General features: G+C 37.9%; 1 protein-coding gene across 2 annotated transcripts in view; it reads right to left on the bottom strand.

The window, feature by feature from the left end:
• prdm16 (PR domain containing 16) overlaps positions 1 to 18,787 on the bottom strand; it is a 288,115-nt gene that overhangs the window by 114,193 nt on the left and 155,135 nt on the right. For both annotated transcript variants that reach the window (XM_028452700.1, XM_028452701.1), the window contains exon 3: positions 12,145 to 12,192. In XM_028452700.1, the coding sequence (XP_028308501.1) occupies positions 12,145 to 12,192 (48 nt within the window). The remainder of the gene's footprint in view (positions 1 to 12,144; positions 12,193 to 18,787) is intronic.

Raw genomic sequence — 18,787 nt, 5'->3', positions numbered from 1 at the left:
GCCTGTGTCTCTGACTGGGTTGGCAGTTCTTGCCTCTCTTGGGCATTCTGGCATTCCTCCCTGTCATGTCCCCCCCATTCGCCGCCCCCCGCCCCAACCCGCTGCCTCCGGCTGTCCTATATACCCTCCTCTGAGCATTTCCATCTTCACCGGTGCTGTTGCTCTTCTTACAACTTTTTTTTCTGCTCATTCCTTGAATTCATAAATCAAACTTTTGCTTACATTGACTAAATTTAAACTTTTCTTTGTTTACAAAGATTTATTTCTGTTCCAAATCATACCTAGGGATGGGAATTGATAAGAATTTAGCGATTACGATTCCATTATCGACACTGCTGATCGATTCGATTCCTTACCGATTCTCTTATCGATTCAATTGGGTGAGGGATTTAAATAACACAAATGGATTTGTTTGCTGTCTGTTTAATTTCCTGCAGAGATATCAACTCTCTTTTAATCCACCAGGTATAGATTATTTTCACTGGATAATAATATATACAATATATGACACTTTGGCTACAAACATTTGAGAATATTTACATTGCTCCTTTTGAACTTGAAAAGCTTTAGTTTAGCCTTTGTTTACATTTCTATAAAGTGAACCTTCAGTGACGCCGTCCCCGTTGTTAGATGTGACGTCATCAGCCGTGTATGTGAACGAGTGAAAGAGCAAACTAAAGACAACGATCAGTACCAGTTCGTCTCCCGTGTCTGATTACTTGTTATGAGGACATAAACTGGTAGTTACTTGGCCAAAACGGGAGACTTGACAGATATGTTCCAAATAACTGTATTGCAATGTACCTAGGAAAAGACACGTATCTGATTAAAATTTATGACTGCAAGCAAAAAAAGCCATAACCCGAAACTGGCACTGGTTTAAGATCTATGAGAGATGTAGGATGGAAAAGTTGACTTACCAACTAAAATTTAAAGGATATACTCATGAAAAGAACAAGCATGAATCAAGTAACTTCAGTAGGATATATCAGTACTCGCTACACCTCTGGTTATAAATTGCAAATAAGATGAAAAAACAAAACTAAAGTTAACTTTTCTTTGTAATAACTGAACATTAGTTTATAACTGCATACAGGTTAGGACCGTGCATATGTATAAGATAGTAAATCTGATGCCTGGCTGCTGATCTTCAGCCAAACTCTTTCTAGTGATGAAGTACAAAATGTTTCCAGACTTTCCGACGACCCCCCCCCAAAAAAAGAAAAAGAAAACCTTTATCTTCATTGTTTGACACGTAAAAATATTTTTGACGAGCAAGACCACACAATATTTTCTTCTCTCTTACCCTCCCCTGAGTCTTTCTTGGCTCCTTGGCATCGTCGTGTGGATTGTCATGTTATTATCACCAATGCTTGACCAGCATGACCCTCAGCATTCAAGATGTCTGCCTTAATGGACCTGCTGCCTTTTTGACAGACAATGTCAGAGGTCATGTGTGTAAGTCAGTGTGTTTAGTGTCTATTTTGAAGCAAAGTCGAGGAGGGAATGTCCCTAAAAGTGCAAAAGGATGAAGATAATCCTTCAAAGCTTGGTGACTTGACTTATAAATGATGAAGTCAAAGGATGTCAAGTGTTCGTTGTTTTTGATTTAAAAAAATTCCCACTTTTTAATCTAATTCTTCTTAACAAGATTTATTCTTATAATATATTGCAAATTACACAAAATACACTATGAACTGAATAAACTTTTATTGTACTTCAAGGTACTTGTATTGCTAGGAAAGAAAATAACACCTTGAAATGCAGCAAAAACAACTATTAACCTTTACAGATTACTTCTATTACATTATATTGTTGAACCACTATTGTAATAACAATCTTGGGTGGTCATTTGTAAAGGTGTAAAGAGTACTGATATAGTACTCAAGTACAAGTAAGTAATACATAAAATACTCAAGTACAAGTAAAACGTAGCTGAATTAAATAGTACTCAATGTAAAAGTTAAAACTTTACTTTACTTTAACCCCCCATGTTTATTGTTGGTAATACATCTTGCCACAGTTCCCTTGCATACAGTAAACGTCTCATGTATGAACTTAAAAAGGAAGCGATGAAATCTTGCACGATTTGAACTTGATTTATATCTGTATAAAATAAAAGGTTTGTCAAAATGTCTTAGTATAGCTACATCTATTTACAATTTCAAAATTGAGAAAATAACCTCCATACAGTGCTGTTTTGGTGTGGCACATTACGTTTAATCTGATTGGTCGACTATGATGGGATGCATTTGATTGTTGTCTGATCATTTCTTTTTAAACAACAAATAATAATTTACTCAGCAATGGTTGGGTGTAGAAATGTCACAAATGACTTTACTTCTTTTAAAACATATATAGTACAAGTAAAATGACTGATTTAAGAAATATACTCAAAAAAGTACAAGTACCCATGAAAGCAACTCAATTACAGTAAAATAAGTACTTGTGGTCCATTACTTTCACCTATGGTCACTTGAGTTGGAGAATCTTCACTTACATGTGGGAATTAGTGGTTTTGAGTGCAAACTTAAAACACATTAAACCATTGGAACAAACCTGGTGTTCTTCTGCATGAATGTGTCAAATGTGAAGGTTACGTTGCACTTTTCATTCACTATAATCATACAAACACACACTCACACACACACACACACACACACGCACAAGTGTGCATGTGAGGAGACTCATATGACAGCCCCCACAACCGTCAGACTATCGCCCTCCTTCTTTTGTTGGGTGACCCCAGAGAATGTGGTGGGAATGACCACTGAGAGGAGATTATGAAGAGACAAAGACCGCGAGAGGGAATGGGAGAAAAAATAGAGAAACAGAGAGAGAGAGCGAGAGAGAGAGAGAGAGAGAGAGAGAGAGAGAGAGAGAGGGTGAAAGGCAGAAGAAAAGAAAGAGAGGAATGGAGAGAGTGAAAAGAGAGAAAGACAGAGGTCAGGGAGCCAGCTGATGTGAAAGTGCCTCTGATCACCTCGTGCTTCTCCTCCACCCACTCATTCTGTCCTGCTCTATCTGTTCCACTCTTTCTTTTCTTTGGTTCCCACTTAAATTCCTCTCCCAGCGCTTCACTCCAATGGGACGCCGGGTTTTGATTGACGATAACAACAGAGATGCGTCAGTTGCCATCCACACACACACACACACACACTCACACACATACACACTCACACACATACACACTCACACACATACACACTCACACACGCACACACACGAACACAGGGACACAGAGCCATGGCCTTTGAGCGAGAACTCCTCAGAAGGAATAATGACAGCATTCTGCACTCACCACAGTTGGGACAATTCCCACAGACAAGACAGAGAGAGGAAGAGAAAGACCATTTCTTTCTGTCTTCACCTCTCCTGCCCCCCCCACCCCTACACCCCACCTCCTTCCCAACAACCCTGACTTTGTCTGAACCATGTGACCCTTTGCAAATCATGACTATTGGCCAACAAAATTCTGCACTCACAAATATTCAGATTATAAGATGCAACAGCAAAATACATAATTACTATTTCTCTAAAACTTTGATTCATTTGTTTAAAAAAAACCTGAAAAAAGAGAATTGGTGGCTGTAGAAAAAAAACATTTTGAATCCGCTGACTTCACGGTACTTCACTGGTACTGCAATGTTTGAACCATGTGACTTTTTACAAATCATGACTATTGGCCACCAAATTCTGCACTTACAATTGTTCAAAAAAAAAGACGCAACTGTAAAATACACAATTACTATTTTTCTAAAACTTTGATTTATTTGTTTAAGAAACCTGAAAAAGAGAATTGGCGCCTATAGAAAAACCATTTCTGGATCTGTTGACTTTATGGTACTGCAATGAATGTGACCACGTCTGCTCAATGTGTCAGCTTAGAACCCCACCCCATCCATCCATCCATAGACATCCACTGACATAAGAGTTAATGCTGCTCACCACCCTGGCTACAGAGCAGTATTTGGTGATGTATGTTTTGAGGGGATGAAGGTGGTGCTGGTGTCGTTGGTCAGGTTGGGTGGGGGGTGGTGAAAGGTTGCAGAGCCGAATGAAAACATGTCAGTCAGGGTTAAAACACAACCCTGCCCAGAAAAAGAAGAAAGAGACCCATATCATCATTAAGTCATCTTGGGGGCGAAGAAAAAACCCATAAATATTATTTCTAAATCCCCCTTCGACTACTTCGTCACCCAATACGCACACACACACACTTTCCTTTCCTGTAGATGACAGGGAAGATGGGATGATTGGAGCCCTCGTGTGTTTGCACACATGAAGACGACATAAATGGCAGTGTGTATATTTTCATTTTGTCTCATTTTTGAAAATCGCTTCGAGTTCAAGAAATATTTTTGTCCGTCTTGAGCGATGTCATGTAAGTAGACATATAGACGCATGTATAGTGTCTTTGTTTAACTGACAGCAATTCAAATGCTACCAAAAGTAGTGCTTAGCGGTTCTCCCTCATAGCTTGAACTTGAATGGAGCTTGCATGTTCTCTGTTCTCCCACCGTAAAACATGCACGTTAATCACATTAAAATAGAGTGGCATCTAGGGTGTTCCCTACCTTGCGTCTAATATTAGACACCATATAACGCTATGCAGATAAAAAATATGACGATGACAAATGTAAAAATCAAATGCAAAGTTTTAGCGAGTGCTACACATGTGTGACACGCACGTGCAGCCATGCACAGCCACCCTCAGTAACCAGGGGGGATATTTGTGACATTCGTCATTATGAAAAATGACCTACCCCTGTGGCACACTGTGGTGGCAGTGATTATAATATCCAGATAATCATTTCAAACAAATTATCATAATTATCAATCAATCATGAGCCTATTTAAGCAGGGGGGAGGGTTAGAGGACGGCGCTGGTGCTGGGAGAGGGTAAACTATGGCCTGTAGCATTGGATCACTTCTGTGACCCATGAGCCTCCCTCTGTCCACATCATAGCCCTCATACATTAAGGGCAATTTAGCTTGTGGGTTTACACACTCAATATATCTGCTTGATATGAAGAAGGAAACAATGACCTGGGGTGCACACACGCACGCACACACACTCACAGCTGACCCCATTGGGCTCCATGATCTTTCAACGTTGAGTGGGAAAACGCTACGTGTAGGTCAGGGTTCATTTCACTCCCTGTCATATTCTCATTTACAGCTGATGCAACTTCTAAAGCACTCATTTACTGCAGGGTTTAAATTGTAATAAGGAGGAAATAACAATAAGGGGTTGATATTGTGAAGAAGTCTTTGTCTCTCTCTCTCTCCCTCTCTCTTGCAGTCGGTTGATAACGACAAGGACTGCGCTATGATATAGGGTTATTGGGTTTATTCATTGTTGTTTGTTGCCAACACTTTAAGTCTTTTTGTCACATCCTTGTACCTAAGAATGGGTTTCCCTTGCTTACGTTTACCTTCACAGAACTAAGAATACAGCAGTTGTCTTAGAAGTCTTTCATTTTCAATGCTGTGTACTGTACATGGCCTTGCCATCTGAGACCCTCCTCAATTAAAATGTCTTCCATACATGGTAGACCATCTGGCACAATGCAGGATGGATACGTTTGCAGCTTTGTCCTTCCAGAATATGTTCATAAAAGCCCTCAACTGTCTCATCATGTAGGCATGGAGCTTCTTGGTTTGACAGCGGTAGATAGTCCAGGATTCAGCACCATAGTACAACAGTTCCTTGCTGTTTACTCTGGTGGAAACGTGTCTGTTTTTCCATAGCCTATCATACAATTTGCCAAAGCAACTATTCCTAATCTCTTTGTCTATTTTGGCATTGTTGGAGACTATGTGTGAAGAAGTAAATGTAGCCAAAAAAGAAAAAGACAGTAGATGGGTTTGCATTGCCTTTTGAAATGTGCAAAATGTAAATGTGTCGCACAAGCATTATGGAAACACTTTTTGCACAAATACGCATCACAGAACGTGACGTACATGGTCACATGACCACTTCTCTCCAAGAAAACATGGCACGGTACATGTAAACAGAGACCGGGACATTTCTAAGCATTATACTTAAAAATGATTACTGCCACATTAGACAAAAAACAATAAAGGAAGAAGAAACAAGGTTTGGAACGTCCATTTTCCGGCAGTGATGTCTCGCGAGTTGACATTTCATGGGAGATGCGAGGCTCCAAAACCACCTTCAATGGAAACACGTTCAAAGTGCAATCATACTTTGTCGACATTTAGAAATATCGCTTACATTTTGCGCAAATCTGTAATGGAAACCCAGCTCGTGACGTGTGGCAAGACAGAAATACATCTAACAGTTATGGGCTCTTTAAGTCAGACTAATAGGAAAAGAGGGGCCAAACAGAAAGAGTAACAAGGGCCTGATCATCTTAAAGAGACATTTCTCTGTATCTTTTCACGGCAAATCCCCTGTGAAAAGCAGCATGAATTGATTCAATCTCAGCGGTATTGAGAGGTGAATGAATGGGGCTTGTAGAGAGACATGGAAAATTGAGTGAGAATGAGAGATAGAATAGGAGAGAGATAGATAGTAGCCTTAGGGGGGAGATGATCGTCTTGGGAAAAAAGCAATCAGTGCTCATTGATTTTCCTGGCTGGTCGAATGGAGGGTGTCTATCTGGAAATCATTATCTGCCATCTGATCTGCTGGAGTGTTTACACACGTCGGCATGGACAGCCGCGCTCTTCTGAAGATGGGGATTAACACGCACACACACACACGCACACACACACACACACACACACACACACACAGTGCGCACTGTCCTCTTTTTCCTCCTTAGTATCCCTCTAACACTCTAAGTCTAAGGAATCCAAAGAGAAACACAAGTCGTCTAAAACCCTATTAACTTTCTCACCTCGAGACTTAAGTGTGTGATGGGAGTCTAAAAAAGAATATACATAAGCACAGCCTAGACAGCAAAAACAGACAGATAGTCCTGTTTTGAATGGCCAGACCAGTCAGAGCCGCACAATCCCTGATCCTATCGCCAATAGCTTCCGATCACAATCTATAGCTACAACAACACTGGCCTGTCTGCTGTTAAGGAGAGGAGAATGAAAAGCAACGAAGACGATTGAATGAATAAGCAAAGACGGGATTCAGACAGCAGATCTTTTTAGCTGCTTTCGGACACAAAGATCTTTGCCACTTTAGGTTGTATGGGTGGACGGCAAAATAATGACAACCATGAGATATGAGTGAGCACACTTATTTAGACATTATTTTGTTCCTTTATTGGTATTGCTCTTTTTTGCATAGGCCCAGGCCACGAGCTTATACAAATACGTACTTCTGAAAGTATTCTAACCATATTCTTAGGGTTATCAGCATTTTTTTTAAATTTGTTTGCCTATTAGCATGATTCTGCCAAAAGTACTTAACGGACTTTGACAAATTTTTAACCAAAAGTAGAACTTACACCATGGAAGATTCCATTACATTTTGGGGAGGATCCAGATCAATATACAGATTATGGATCAGTTTTAGAAATGGAAAAATCTCTAACGCTTGTCATTGGCAAAATGGTAAAGTTTGTAAATGTCAAATCTGTATTAAATTTGACTCAGCTATGTCGGGTTGGTTCCTTCATCACTCTACCAAGATTCATTCAGGATTCCGCAATTTCTTCGAAAAAAATTTGAGGTTTCCATACATTTTGGACGTACGGTATCATTTTCTACAACCCTAAATGTGTGAAAAGTGTGAATGATGATGGTATCCAGATAACTGCCGATATCTGGCAAAGAGGATATTTGGCACTCTTTATCCATCTATCCATTTTCAAACCCACTTGCTCCTTTTCAGGGTCACGGGGGTCTTGTTTATATATTTGTTAAAAAAAAAAAAAAAAAAAAAACCTTAAAGATGATACCTCTGAAATGGGAAAATGAGCAAAAGCACATCTATCACCACTGCTAAAGGGTTGCACCCTACACAACAATTACCTTTGTGTCTTAATCAGGCGTAGCTAGCGAGGCTAATGGCTGCATGGTGAGGTGACCGTGTTTTTGTGAGCACATTTATGTGTTAACTCGTGCATATGCTCATACCTTCTGTGTTGAATGAGTCATGTCATAAGAAATGGCTCATGCATAATTTCATTCATATTCATAACAGGCATGTGGTCGTCCACTGCTTGATGATCTTCACCACAAAGCACACTCTGCATAATAACACGTGGCCGGCCCAGTGTGTACTCATACATGAGACTGTGTTTGATTATATGTTGTTTAGATGGCCAAACTTTATTAGTACTTCATGGTCCTCCTGTCACACATGTATGTGCATGAGTACATGTGTTCCAGTTTGGGTGTGTCCGTGCCCGTGTGCAGATCCAGTGAGGAGTCTAGAGGTCTTTCTCACTCTCAGGGTGGTGATGAGGTAGTTTATAAATCCAAGTAGGTTTTTCCACATGGTATGAACATGTGGGGAATATGGAACAGCCCAAACCACCTGCGGTTAACTCTTAAAATAAGCTCATTGACTAATGTAGGATTTCAAATCAGCTCGGCAGCCCGTGATTTACATGCCTGCCAGGCTGTTTACAGAAGGTGAAGCAACAAGACCCTTGACCTAAAATGCAAATGAGTAAATTTACGTGATTTTGTTTTCTTAAGAACAAAAACTAGTCATAAATTTAAGCCCCACTGATGTAGACTTTTAAAGTAATGGTGAGGGCTGTGCTAAAAGACATCCTGTGACGGACTGCGTGAATAAAATGGTGCATGTTTTTGAATTACTAAGTAGTTTCTGATCAATTCTTCAGATGAAGGTTTGCTCATTTCGACCAACAGCAAACTTAATCATTTAAACTACTTTATATATTTTGATGTAGATCAGAGGTGTCAAACTCATGTTATTTCAGGAGCCAAATACAAATAAGTTTGATCTCAAGAGGGCCGCAGATGTTGGGAATCAAACAATTTAGACTGTTGTCCTACTTTGCATTTCCATGTACTGTATAGATTAAATAAAAGCATGTATGTAACGTATATAAGGTACAGACAATATCCAAGCAATCGGTGAAAGCAGTGGTGGGCTGTCAGGGCCAGCAAGGCATTCTCTGCTGGCCTAAACATACACAGAAAAGTCAATGTATTGGAGGAGTGCAAGCTTATATACTTTTGGTGGACTTATTAAAACTTTGTTGACTAATCTCTTAAAATCAGCTTTTATTTTTGAGGTTTTCCAGTATCCGTGATTCTAGTTTCCTACTCTTAGATGTGAATGCGAGCTTGTTGATTTTAAATACTCTGGAAATGAAGTGTTGCTTGAACAACCTACAGTATATTAAGGTTGATGTAATGTGTATTTGTGATTCTGTATGGATTCTCAAGCTGTGATGCCATATTGATGGTATTATGAGGTGTATTCATTTAGGTTGGACTAAGTAGGATGTCACTGAAGGCCAAAGGGTGAAATGCACAGCCCGCCACTGGGTGAAAGGCAGCAATATGATTGACATTTGGGGAAAGTTTGTAAAATAATTTGAGGATTGAGCAGGATTTTGGAAAAATTAGGTTTGTTTCAATAATTCAAGAGTAAAAATGACTTCCATTGGGTTCTACAAGCGTGAGAAAACTGTAAACCCCTGCAAATATTGTTGAGTTTCATTGACTTTGTGGACAAATTCAATAAACAAATACATCTGTTGAACTGTTATGTTTTTTAAAGTGTATTTTTGCATGGATGCCAATATTTATGATTGGACATGATACGGTGATTTAAAATTACTCACAATTTCTGCTTAATTTAAATAAATAATTCTCATGAAAAGTTTACAATTTTTGGAAATTTGGCAGATATTTTACACCCCTTTGCAACCCTACTGTGATATCCACAACTCAATTATTTGGTTTATTTGTTTTGCCATTTTTACTTTCCCCTACGGGCCGATTTGGATGTTTTAAAGGGCCACATTTGGCCCCCGGGCTTGAGTTGGACACATGTGATGTAGATACTGTATAAGACGCTACAGTATTTGACTTATTGCCATCCCATTACCAACCATTGATCTTCCCTCAGTCACAGGCCTGAGTTGGAGCTCCCTGCTCTGGATCACAAAGCTTGTGTGTCCTCTACTGCAGCCATTGTTCTTTCACAGACCATTAGGTGGACATGAACTCCTGGGCCGTTGTGTCTTGACCTGCTGACACTGACTGTAAAAACAAACTGCCCATCCTCTCCAATAAATTTATCACCTCATAAAGTGGTCAGTGGCTGGTCAATGAGTCGTATCGGTCACAGCATTAGGTGTGTGTGCTTCTGTGTGGGTGTGAGGAACTTCTGTGCATGTGTGGAATGCAGTGGATTGCATATTAATGTCTGTTAAGTTTTTGTTCCTTAGTAGAAAGAAATATGCAGGCAAAATGGACAAAATTGCAGAAAATGTGCTTTTGTCTTCTGAGATCTTTCTGTTTTACTCACACGTTGCTTTTCTGAACAAAAGCAGGAACATATAAAGATATTCTTTATTTTAAAGTGTTTACATGGCGGGGTGAAGATTTTTAATCATCTTTGCACAATCACGTGACTGCACTTTTGCATAAGAGCTGGGAACTGCAATTATAATGGTATTTTAGCTGTTTAAAGATATGATTTTTATATTGTGTGAGTATGCAGTGTTTATCTAGTGTGAGTGAATATACTGTACATGTGTTTGTCATTTTAAAGTTGGAAACCAACGCTTAAGAATAGATGAGTGTGCTCGGATGTTGGTGATTTGTTTAATTAATTGTAGTGTGTAGGTAATGTGGCTGGCTATTGGTCCAGTGGGGAACTGAAGATGGAAATTAGCTTTGGCTCCAGTCCTGCATATTCACAGGTTTTTGTTTTGTTTTTTTTTTTAGCATTTTCTTGTTTTTAATATGCATTGTCCCTTGAAAAAATAAGCAAATAAAAATAAAATACAATGAACTCAAGGGTTTAAATGCAACAAACATAAGAAACATTTTAAAAAAGAGCAATCAGAGAGCACAAACCTCTGTCATTCACCAAATACCCTCTTGGCCAGATATTTTGACAGTTATCTGGATCAGTGATCCTGATCATGGTACCATGATAATTTACGCTTTAAAAGGCTTGGAAGGAATTTCCACCCCCTCCCATTAGGTCCAAATGTATGGAACTCCCAATTTTTAAAAAATCAAAATTGTGATGAAATACAGATCTGATCTAAATGAAACTTGGAGGTGTTTATTAAGGAACCAACGCGATATACCAAAGTCAGATTTCATAAAGATCAGTCAATTACAAACCAAGATTTGGATTTTTGATGAGAGATAGGGATTGAAACTGATCCAGAATCAGATCCAGAATCTGATCTGGATCCCCTCCAAAACTTAATGGAATCTTCTATGACAGGGGTGTCAAACTCATTTTAGTTCAGGGGCCAAATACAGACCAGTTTGATCACAGAGAAATTTTAACATTAATGAGCCTTAGTTTGCACTTCCAGGAATAGATTTCATATAAAGTATATGAGACCGACAATAACCAAGCAATAGGTGACTTTACACTTAAATTCACTTATATTTCCTTTATATTATGAACAATTGTTATTTAATTTAGTAGAATAATTTGAGGAAGTTTGCAGGATTTAGATTTTTTTTTAGTTTTTCATCAGTTTGAGATAAAAATAGAAATTAAAAAAAAAGACTGCCATCATGTGATATAAGCATGGGACATTTGTAAATGTGTATCCATGTGTATTTGGAAGGGTTGAGATATCTACAACTCCCTTTTTTTGTAATTTACACAATTTGTCACTTTTACTTTCTCATGCGGCCCGAATTAGATGCTCTAAAGAGCCAGATTTGGCCTCCGGGCCTTGAGTTTGACACGTGTTCTGTGCCATAAAGTTAATCTTTGGTTAAAATGTGTTCATAATCTGTTAAAATTTAATCCCGCTATCAGACAAACACATAAATAATCAGCAGGAAAAATATTACATCCTTGGTGGAGGTAATGACTGCCACATGGGGTGACCATTGGATTACATCTGTAACTTCCAAACACAGAATAAAATGTGACCTTTATGTTAACATATATACAGTACGTACTATTATCAAGAAAAAAAAAGCTCAAAGACAAGCTGGCAAAGAATAATAAAGCCAAATAGCCATTCCTACCTTTTTGATGCAGCTGTCTGCAGAGTCTTCCTCATGGTCATTTATCATCTGGTGTAAACACAAAAAAGCAAAGAATTATATTTCATATCATTAAAAAGCAATTTGCTACACAATACCTGACATGACATGAATTGAGCTTTGGCCAACATCTAAAACCAAAAAAACTAAACAAAAATGAAGCAATGCATATAAAAGAATATTGATTCCAGCATTTCAAAGGACGTCAGAATCAATTGTGGGTGTTCACAGTTCATCACACAGACCTTCTGAGCTGTGAATGTGACCAAAGGGATACAATAATGGACCGAGAGGTCACAAAAACACACTCCGAACCAAACATAACACTGCACACGTTCAGATGAATGAATGCCCCACGCTTGACGCTAATTCCCTGCTTCAGCGTTTCAGGAAATTTTACTGGGTATGTGTGTCAGTGTGTGTGTGTTGTGTAATTAAGCCTTCAAGCAATATTTACTGGGGCAGATGGGGTGGTAGAATGCTCTCAGTGTCTGCCAGAGGAAATGAAGGAAGTGCGGAATGATGAAGAGATGGGGCTGCGTCGCTGCAATGAGAGGCCATTTCAGTCTCTTGGCCTGTCTGTCTTTTTCTCTCCCTCTCTGAAGCCCATTGATGCCAAAGGAAGATCAAAGAGGAGATCCAGACTGTTTTTAGAGCAGTTAAAGGTGTGGTGGAGGATCAGCATAGTACTTTACTTAGTTTAAGGTAAATTAAGCCAATAAAACTCCCTGGAGCGTAGACACATTGCCTATCGGAGCCATCCGGTTCCTGCTCCCGATCCTCCCCATGAGGCCTTCTAACAGTAGACGTGTTGTTAGCGTGTTGTGACAAGACTTGCTGCCTTTATATTAGAGCTGACATATTAAAGTTTCTTTAACCTTGCGGTCCAATCATTATTGGGAATGAGACATTTATCGGCGATGGGATCTCCCAATGAAAACCAAGCAAACCATGAGTACAGCAACCTCTTTTATTCACCTTTCTAAAGAAGGCCTCAGTTCACAGGAAGTGATTATGGACTGTGTGTGGGACTTTCTGTCATGCCCACATATGAGTCTCTCTAAATGAATCTATCTGTTAGACTACATTTTTTCTGCAGTCAAAGAGAGGAACAGTTCCCTGAAAGCCCTGTGTGCTTTACCCTCACTTTGTATTTCCTTCAACTCATTCAAGATTCAACCCGATGAGAAAAGAAGCACCAGACACCATGATTCCCAAGATCAGAGGAGTCAAACATGTTTTAGTTTAAGGGCCAAATACGGACCAGTTTAATCAAAAATGGGCCACACATTTTAGGCGGGAAAACAATTATTCTGCTATAAATATATGTAAAGTAATGGAAGTTACAAACAATATCCAATATTTGAATTTCCTCGAGTTTGTGACCAATTTTTAGTCAATTTGGGAAAAATTTGTGGAAGAATTTTAATAAAAATGCAAAAATTTTCGAAAAGACATTTTTTTTCAACAATTTGCGATTAAAAATGACTGCCATCATGTGATAAAAGCATGGGGAAACTGTCAGCCCTGGCAAATGCCGTAGATATTCATTAATTCATATGTATTTGGAAGGGCTGATAATTCTGTATTTCCAACTTTATTCTGCGGGCCGAATTTTGATGTTGTAAAGGGTGAGATTTGGCCCCCGGGCCTTGAGTTTGACAGATGTGTCCTTGATGAAGTAATGATGTTCAAACGGCCAGTAAGTGGAAATCACATATATACCTTCTCTGTGTGTTTTAGCCCTTCTATTATCCTCAAATATTATATATTTTACCCTTGGGGTCAATCTGACCCCAGGGATATTTGCTTCAAGAAAAGGAGTTTTTTTTTTTAGTTTATTTGTTGAATACAAATAAATAATATACATATATAAATAATAAAACCTTGACCTATTCTCTAGCGCCACCATCCAGCCAAGCTTTTAAATTAGAATTAATTTATCTTGAATAGTTTTTATTTAAATCTTCTCAAATTTACTGACAATATTAATTACCACAAGAGTATGAACCCTATTGGTTGTGGTGATGATATTGATATTTCCTGCAGCATCAAATTAGGAAAAACCAAAACAAACAACTGAAGTGAACTTTTTTTTTTTTTTTTTTTTTAATAATGAACATTGAAAGGGGTCAAATTGACCCCAAGGATAATAGAATGGTTAATTAAATATTATTAGGGCCTAGATTTTCAGACTTTCTGTAAACAAACACAAGAGCTATTCTCCTCTACTTCACTGTCACTGTGAAAGAGCTGTTCCAAAACCTCATTGACAGTAAACGTTTTTCTTTGAGGGCATTTTCGAGAGAGAGAGAGAGAGAGCGAGAGAGAGAGAGAGAGAGAGAGAGAGAGAGAGAGAGAGCAGATTGCTTGCAATACACAGTTAGACAAGTTTTACACATCTAAGACAGCTTGGGGTCAAAATGACCACAGAGGATTATCAATGCATGTAAAATGCGTTCAGCAGATTGAAAAAAATATCATTATGATAATGTTATGCTTAATCAACTGTAACCATAAAATTAGGAAAATCAACTATTATTTATTAAATGATAAACATTGAATGGGGTCAAAATGACCCAAAGGATAACAGGAGGATTAATTAATAAATTTTTTGAGAGTTTGATGGGCCTAGATTTTTTGACTTTCTGTGAACAAATATAAGAGTTATCTACCACCAAACAGACGACAAAACAAACAAACAAAAAAAAAAAACATTTTGAAAAATGAAAATTGGGTTGATATGTCCCATTGTGTAGTAAAAAAATAGACTGTTGAACACAAAACATGAGAATGCAACTGACAGTGAGAAAGAGTGCAGAAGCAATGGGTTGGGGAGGGGGAGGAGTGATGGGTGTGGGTGGGGGGGGGGTCTCTGCTGTTCTTCTAGCTCACAAAACCAGCTGCAACAGTTTAGAAAACCAACAGCTTGGCTGGGTCATCTAAAATGCTACCAGGCGTTCGACAAGTATAGGACGATCTCTGGACTTTCCCTCTTTTTCTGTTCTGCTACAAGCCAAGTGTAAATATGTGTGTGTATCAAATTGTGGAAGAGTAACCTAAAACTCCCGAAGACATCCAAGCCGACATGAGTGGTTTTAGTGAGGCCTTAATGTCTTTCAGCTTTAGAGTGGGGGGTCGGAACAGTGTCTATGTGTGTGTGTACGTGTGTGTGTGTGTTTTGAATCCCTCTCTGAAATATACAAATTACAGAGTTTCTTGTGTTTTAATTCAAAGATTTTTTTTTTTTTTTTTTTTTTTTAAAAAAGAACAAATCTGCATTTTCTTAAATTAAAATCCAATTCGGGCCTTTTTTGTTTTGTGTTTTTGTAAACAGGCATCTCCATGGTAACAAGAGAGGCATGCACAACATCAGCAGATTTAAGATAGTGACAGGTGAAGATAGTTTTACTCAGAAGTAGAAGTACTGTTACTCAATTAAAATTGTACTCAAGTACAAGTAAGTCATACATAAAATACTTGAGTACAAGTAAAAATTTGCTGAATTCAAAGGTACTCAAAGTTACTATTTACTTTCACCCCTAACATTTAGATTAAAAAAACTACTGGAAGAAAATGTATTAAAAAACAGCTCTATGTGTCTGATGATGTATAATCAAAGATACTAAACACAATTAATTAGGATAAGTTTGATTAGTTTTATGTGAACTATATGTGTATATATATATATTGATAAATAACTGTACATGAATATTGATATATTGTATATGTACATTGCTAAATAAGGAAACATCTGATGTTAAAGCCACATGTTGCAGGAATTGTTAATTGGAACGAGGTCCGACTGTATGAATGTTGTTTATTTTTAAAAATTGTTGTAAATTGTATTGGCGTGGACTCCAGGAAGAATAGCAATGGCTCTAGTCAAAGTTAATGGATATCCAAATAAAAAGATACAATAGATATGTTCTATGTATGTTTTTGGTAATGAATCTTGCCACGGTTCCCTTGCATACAGTAAACATCACATGTATAAACTTAAAAAGGAAGACACCAAATCTTGCACAATTGGAACTTAATTTATTTTCCACAAAGGCATCTATACAAAATAAAAGGTTTGTCAAAATATTATTTATTAAAAACAAAACACCAATGAATTCAATTAAAAAAAAAAAAAATGATCATGCTCAAATAACTTTTATTGTGAAAAGATATAAATTGCAGTTGATGTTGTGTCATTTCTATGTATTTTGTCTATTTCTTACCCATCCATATGGATTATGTTCAATGGTCTCTTCAAAGAGACCAATTAATGTAAATAAAGAAACAACTACAAAAAATAATAATTTACTTACTTATAGCTGTTTGGTGTAGAAATGTAATGAATTACTTTACTTTTCTAAAATGTAAAAGTTGAATTACTGATTTAGAAATATACTCTAAAAAGTAGAACCCATAAAAGCAACTCATTTACAGTAACTTGAGTACTTGTAATCCATTACTTTCACCTCTGGTTTTACCCACCTGCAGAACTTCCACTGACAAACATGCTGAACTGGAATTATTGTAGCTTTGCCACAAACAAATAAATAGGCAAATTATAGGAGAGGAAAATGTGATTAGCCACCAACCAATGCAGGTATGATTTATTGCACGTGTCACCTTCGACTCAAAATGACTTTTAATCAGACTTGCAGAGACAGGTTCAAACACAAACTGGCCTATGTCGAGTCAGAAGCATTTTCCGCGAGACACACAAGGAGGTAAAAATTGTCCATTTGTCCTGTATCTAACCTGCTGAATGCTGACATGTCAATGTGTCTTATATGGAAAAGAGAAAACACTGAAGTGAGAGTAATTAAAAGATGTTTGTCTGGGCGCACAAGCGTACCTTTTTGGGCCCATATGACCTGAAAACTAAACAAACTGAGTGGTGGTTTGATGAAAGTGCAGCCACCTGCAGAACGCTTCCACCCAGTGCCTGTCCAGACTCTCATTAAGTGCACATGGAACGCTAGTGTGCACGTCTACATAGGTGTGAGCACATCTGTGTGTGTATCCCATCATTTTAGTGACGTGAGCTTTCGTACTGGTTGAGAAGGAAAACCCCACCATTATTATTCCATCGTCCAGCTCTTGTTATTGGACAGAGTCAGGAGTTTTTCAACACTACTTTAGCACTATTCATATTGACATGCCGTGATGACCAAGCGTCTTTAGGAAAACACAACATGGGGAGTGAGACTAACCAAGAGGACTCAGTTCATGTTTATACAAGATCAGTCACAGCCTGAAACCCATGACCCAGCAAAATCTCAGAGTAATTCCAAAAACTCTCTTATTTGAAAATACAGAGGTGAACGTAACAGATTACAAGTACTTATGTTGCTGTAATTGAGTTGCTTTTATGGGTACTTGTACTTTTTTTTAAAAGTATATTTCTAAATCAGTAATTTTACTTGTACTTAAAGCTGCAGTTTGTAGAATCCTCTCTCCGCTCCGTTTTGAAACCAAAACTGAAACTTAGCCTCCCTTACCTATTAACTTTGTGAACGCTCTTATCAACTTTTTTCTCCATAGAGACTAGTGACAAATGTAGGGACTTTATCTTTTTGTTCTCCTTATGTTTGTGGCTTTAGACTGTTGCTTCTACATATCAGCCTGCTTTTTTCCCACTTGATTTGCTGTGTAACTGCTTTTTCTAAACTAGCATACTTCTGTTGGAACAACCTCCATTGCATTTGTACGTGAATGCGCCTGACTTCAGTCGAGCAGCCAATAGTATTGCCCAAAACAACCCATGGAGCACACGTGTTTGTAGAAAGATCTCTGATTCCAGCGTAATGCTCCTGGATTTATAAATGTCTTTTACAGAGCCAGGAGAAGGAAATGAGATTCACTGTCAACTCAGAACACTTTGGATTACAAAATGCTCAAAGATGATTATGGATTTTTGACCAAATGGCGCCAAAAATCCTTACATACCCCAGCTTTAATTACGTTTTTAAAGAAGTAAAGTAATTCATTACATTTCTACACCCAACCGTAGCTGATTATTCCATTATTTTTTTGTTTTACAATGTTTAACAGACATTGTGAAACTACAAAAAAATGAAATGACCAGACAACAATCAAATGCATCACATCATAGTAGTCCAATCAGATTAAACGTAACTGTTATTTTCTCAGTTTTAGAGTTCATAAATGTAGCTATAGTTAGAGCCTGGGAATTTTTATTCTTTATTTTAAATTTAATTCATTGGTGTTATTTTAAAAAAGAATTGTACATTTTGACAAACCTCTTATAAGATTTCATACAGATGCCTTTGTGGAAAATAATTACTGTATGCAAGGGAATCATGGCAAGATTGGGGTGAAAGTAAGTAGTGTCTTTCACTTTGAGTAGCTACTTTTTTTTTGTGTTCTATGTATGATGTACTTGTACTTCCACTTGAGTATGATATATTAGTACTCTTTACACCTCTGTGAAAATACAGAAGAATAGATATCCAGTCCACACAGGACCCTTAAGAACATGTGGTGGCTACATACGCTGCTAAATTTAGCCCCTGAAAGAATGACCAATGCAGTAATCTTTAAACGATTCTCCAATGACAAGGATGAATAAGTAGCTCCAGTAACCACAGGAGATCAGAACCATGCA

The sequence above is a fragment of the Gouania willdenowi genome, chromosome 7 (assembly GCF_900634775.1).
Source record: "Gouania willdenowi chromosome 7, fGouWil2.1, whole genome shotgun sequence".
Lineage (NCBI taxonomy): Eukaryota > Metazoa > Chordata > Actinopteri > Blenniiformes > Gobiesocidae > Gouania > Gouania willdenowi.
The sequence above is the reverse complement of the archived record's forward strand: the minus strand, read 5'-3'. Positions and strand labels throughout refer to the sequence as shown.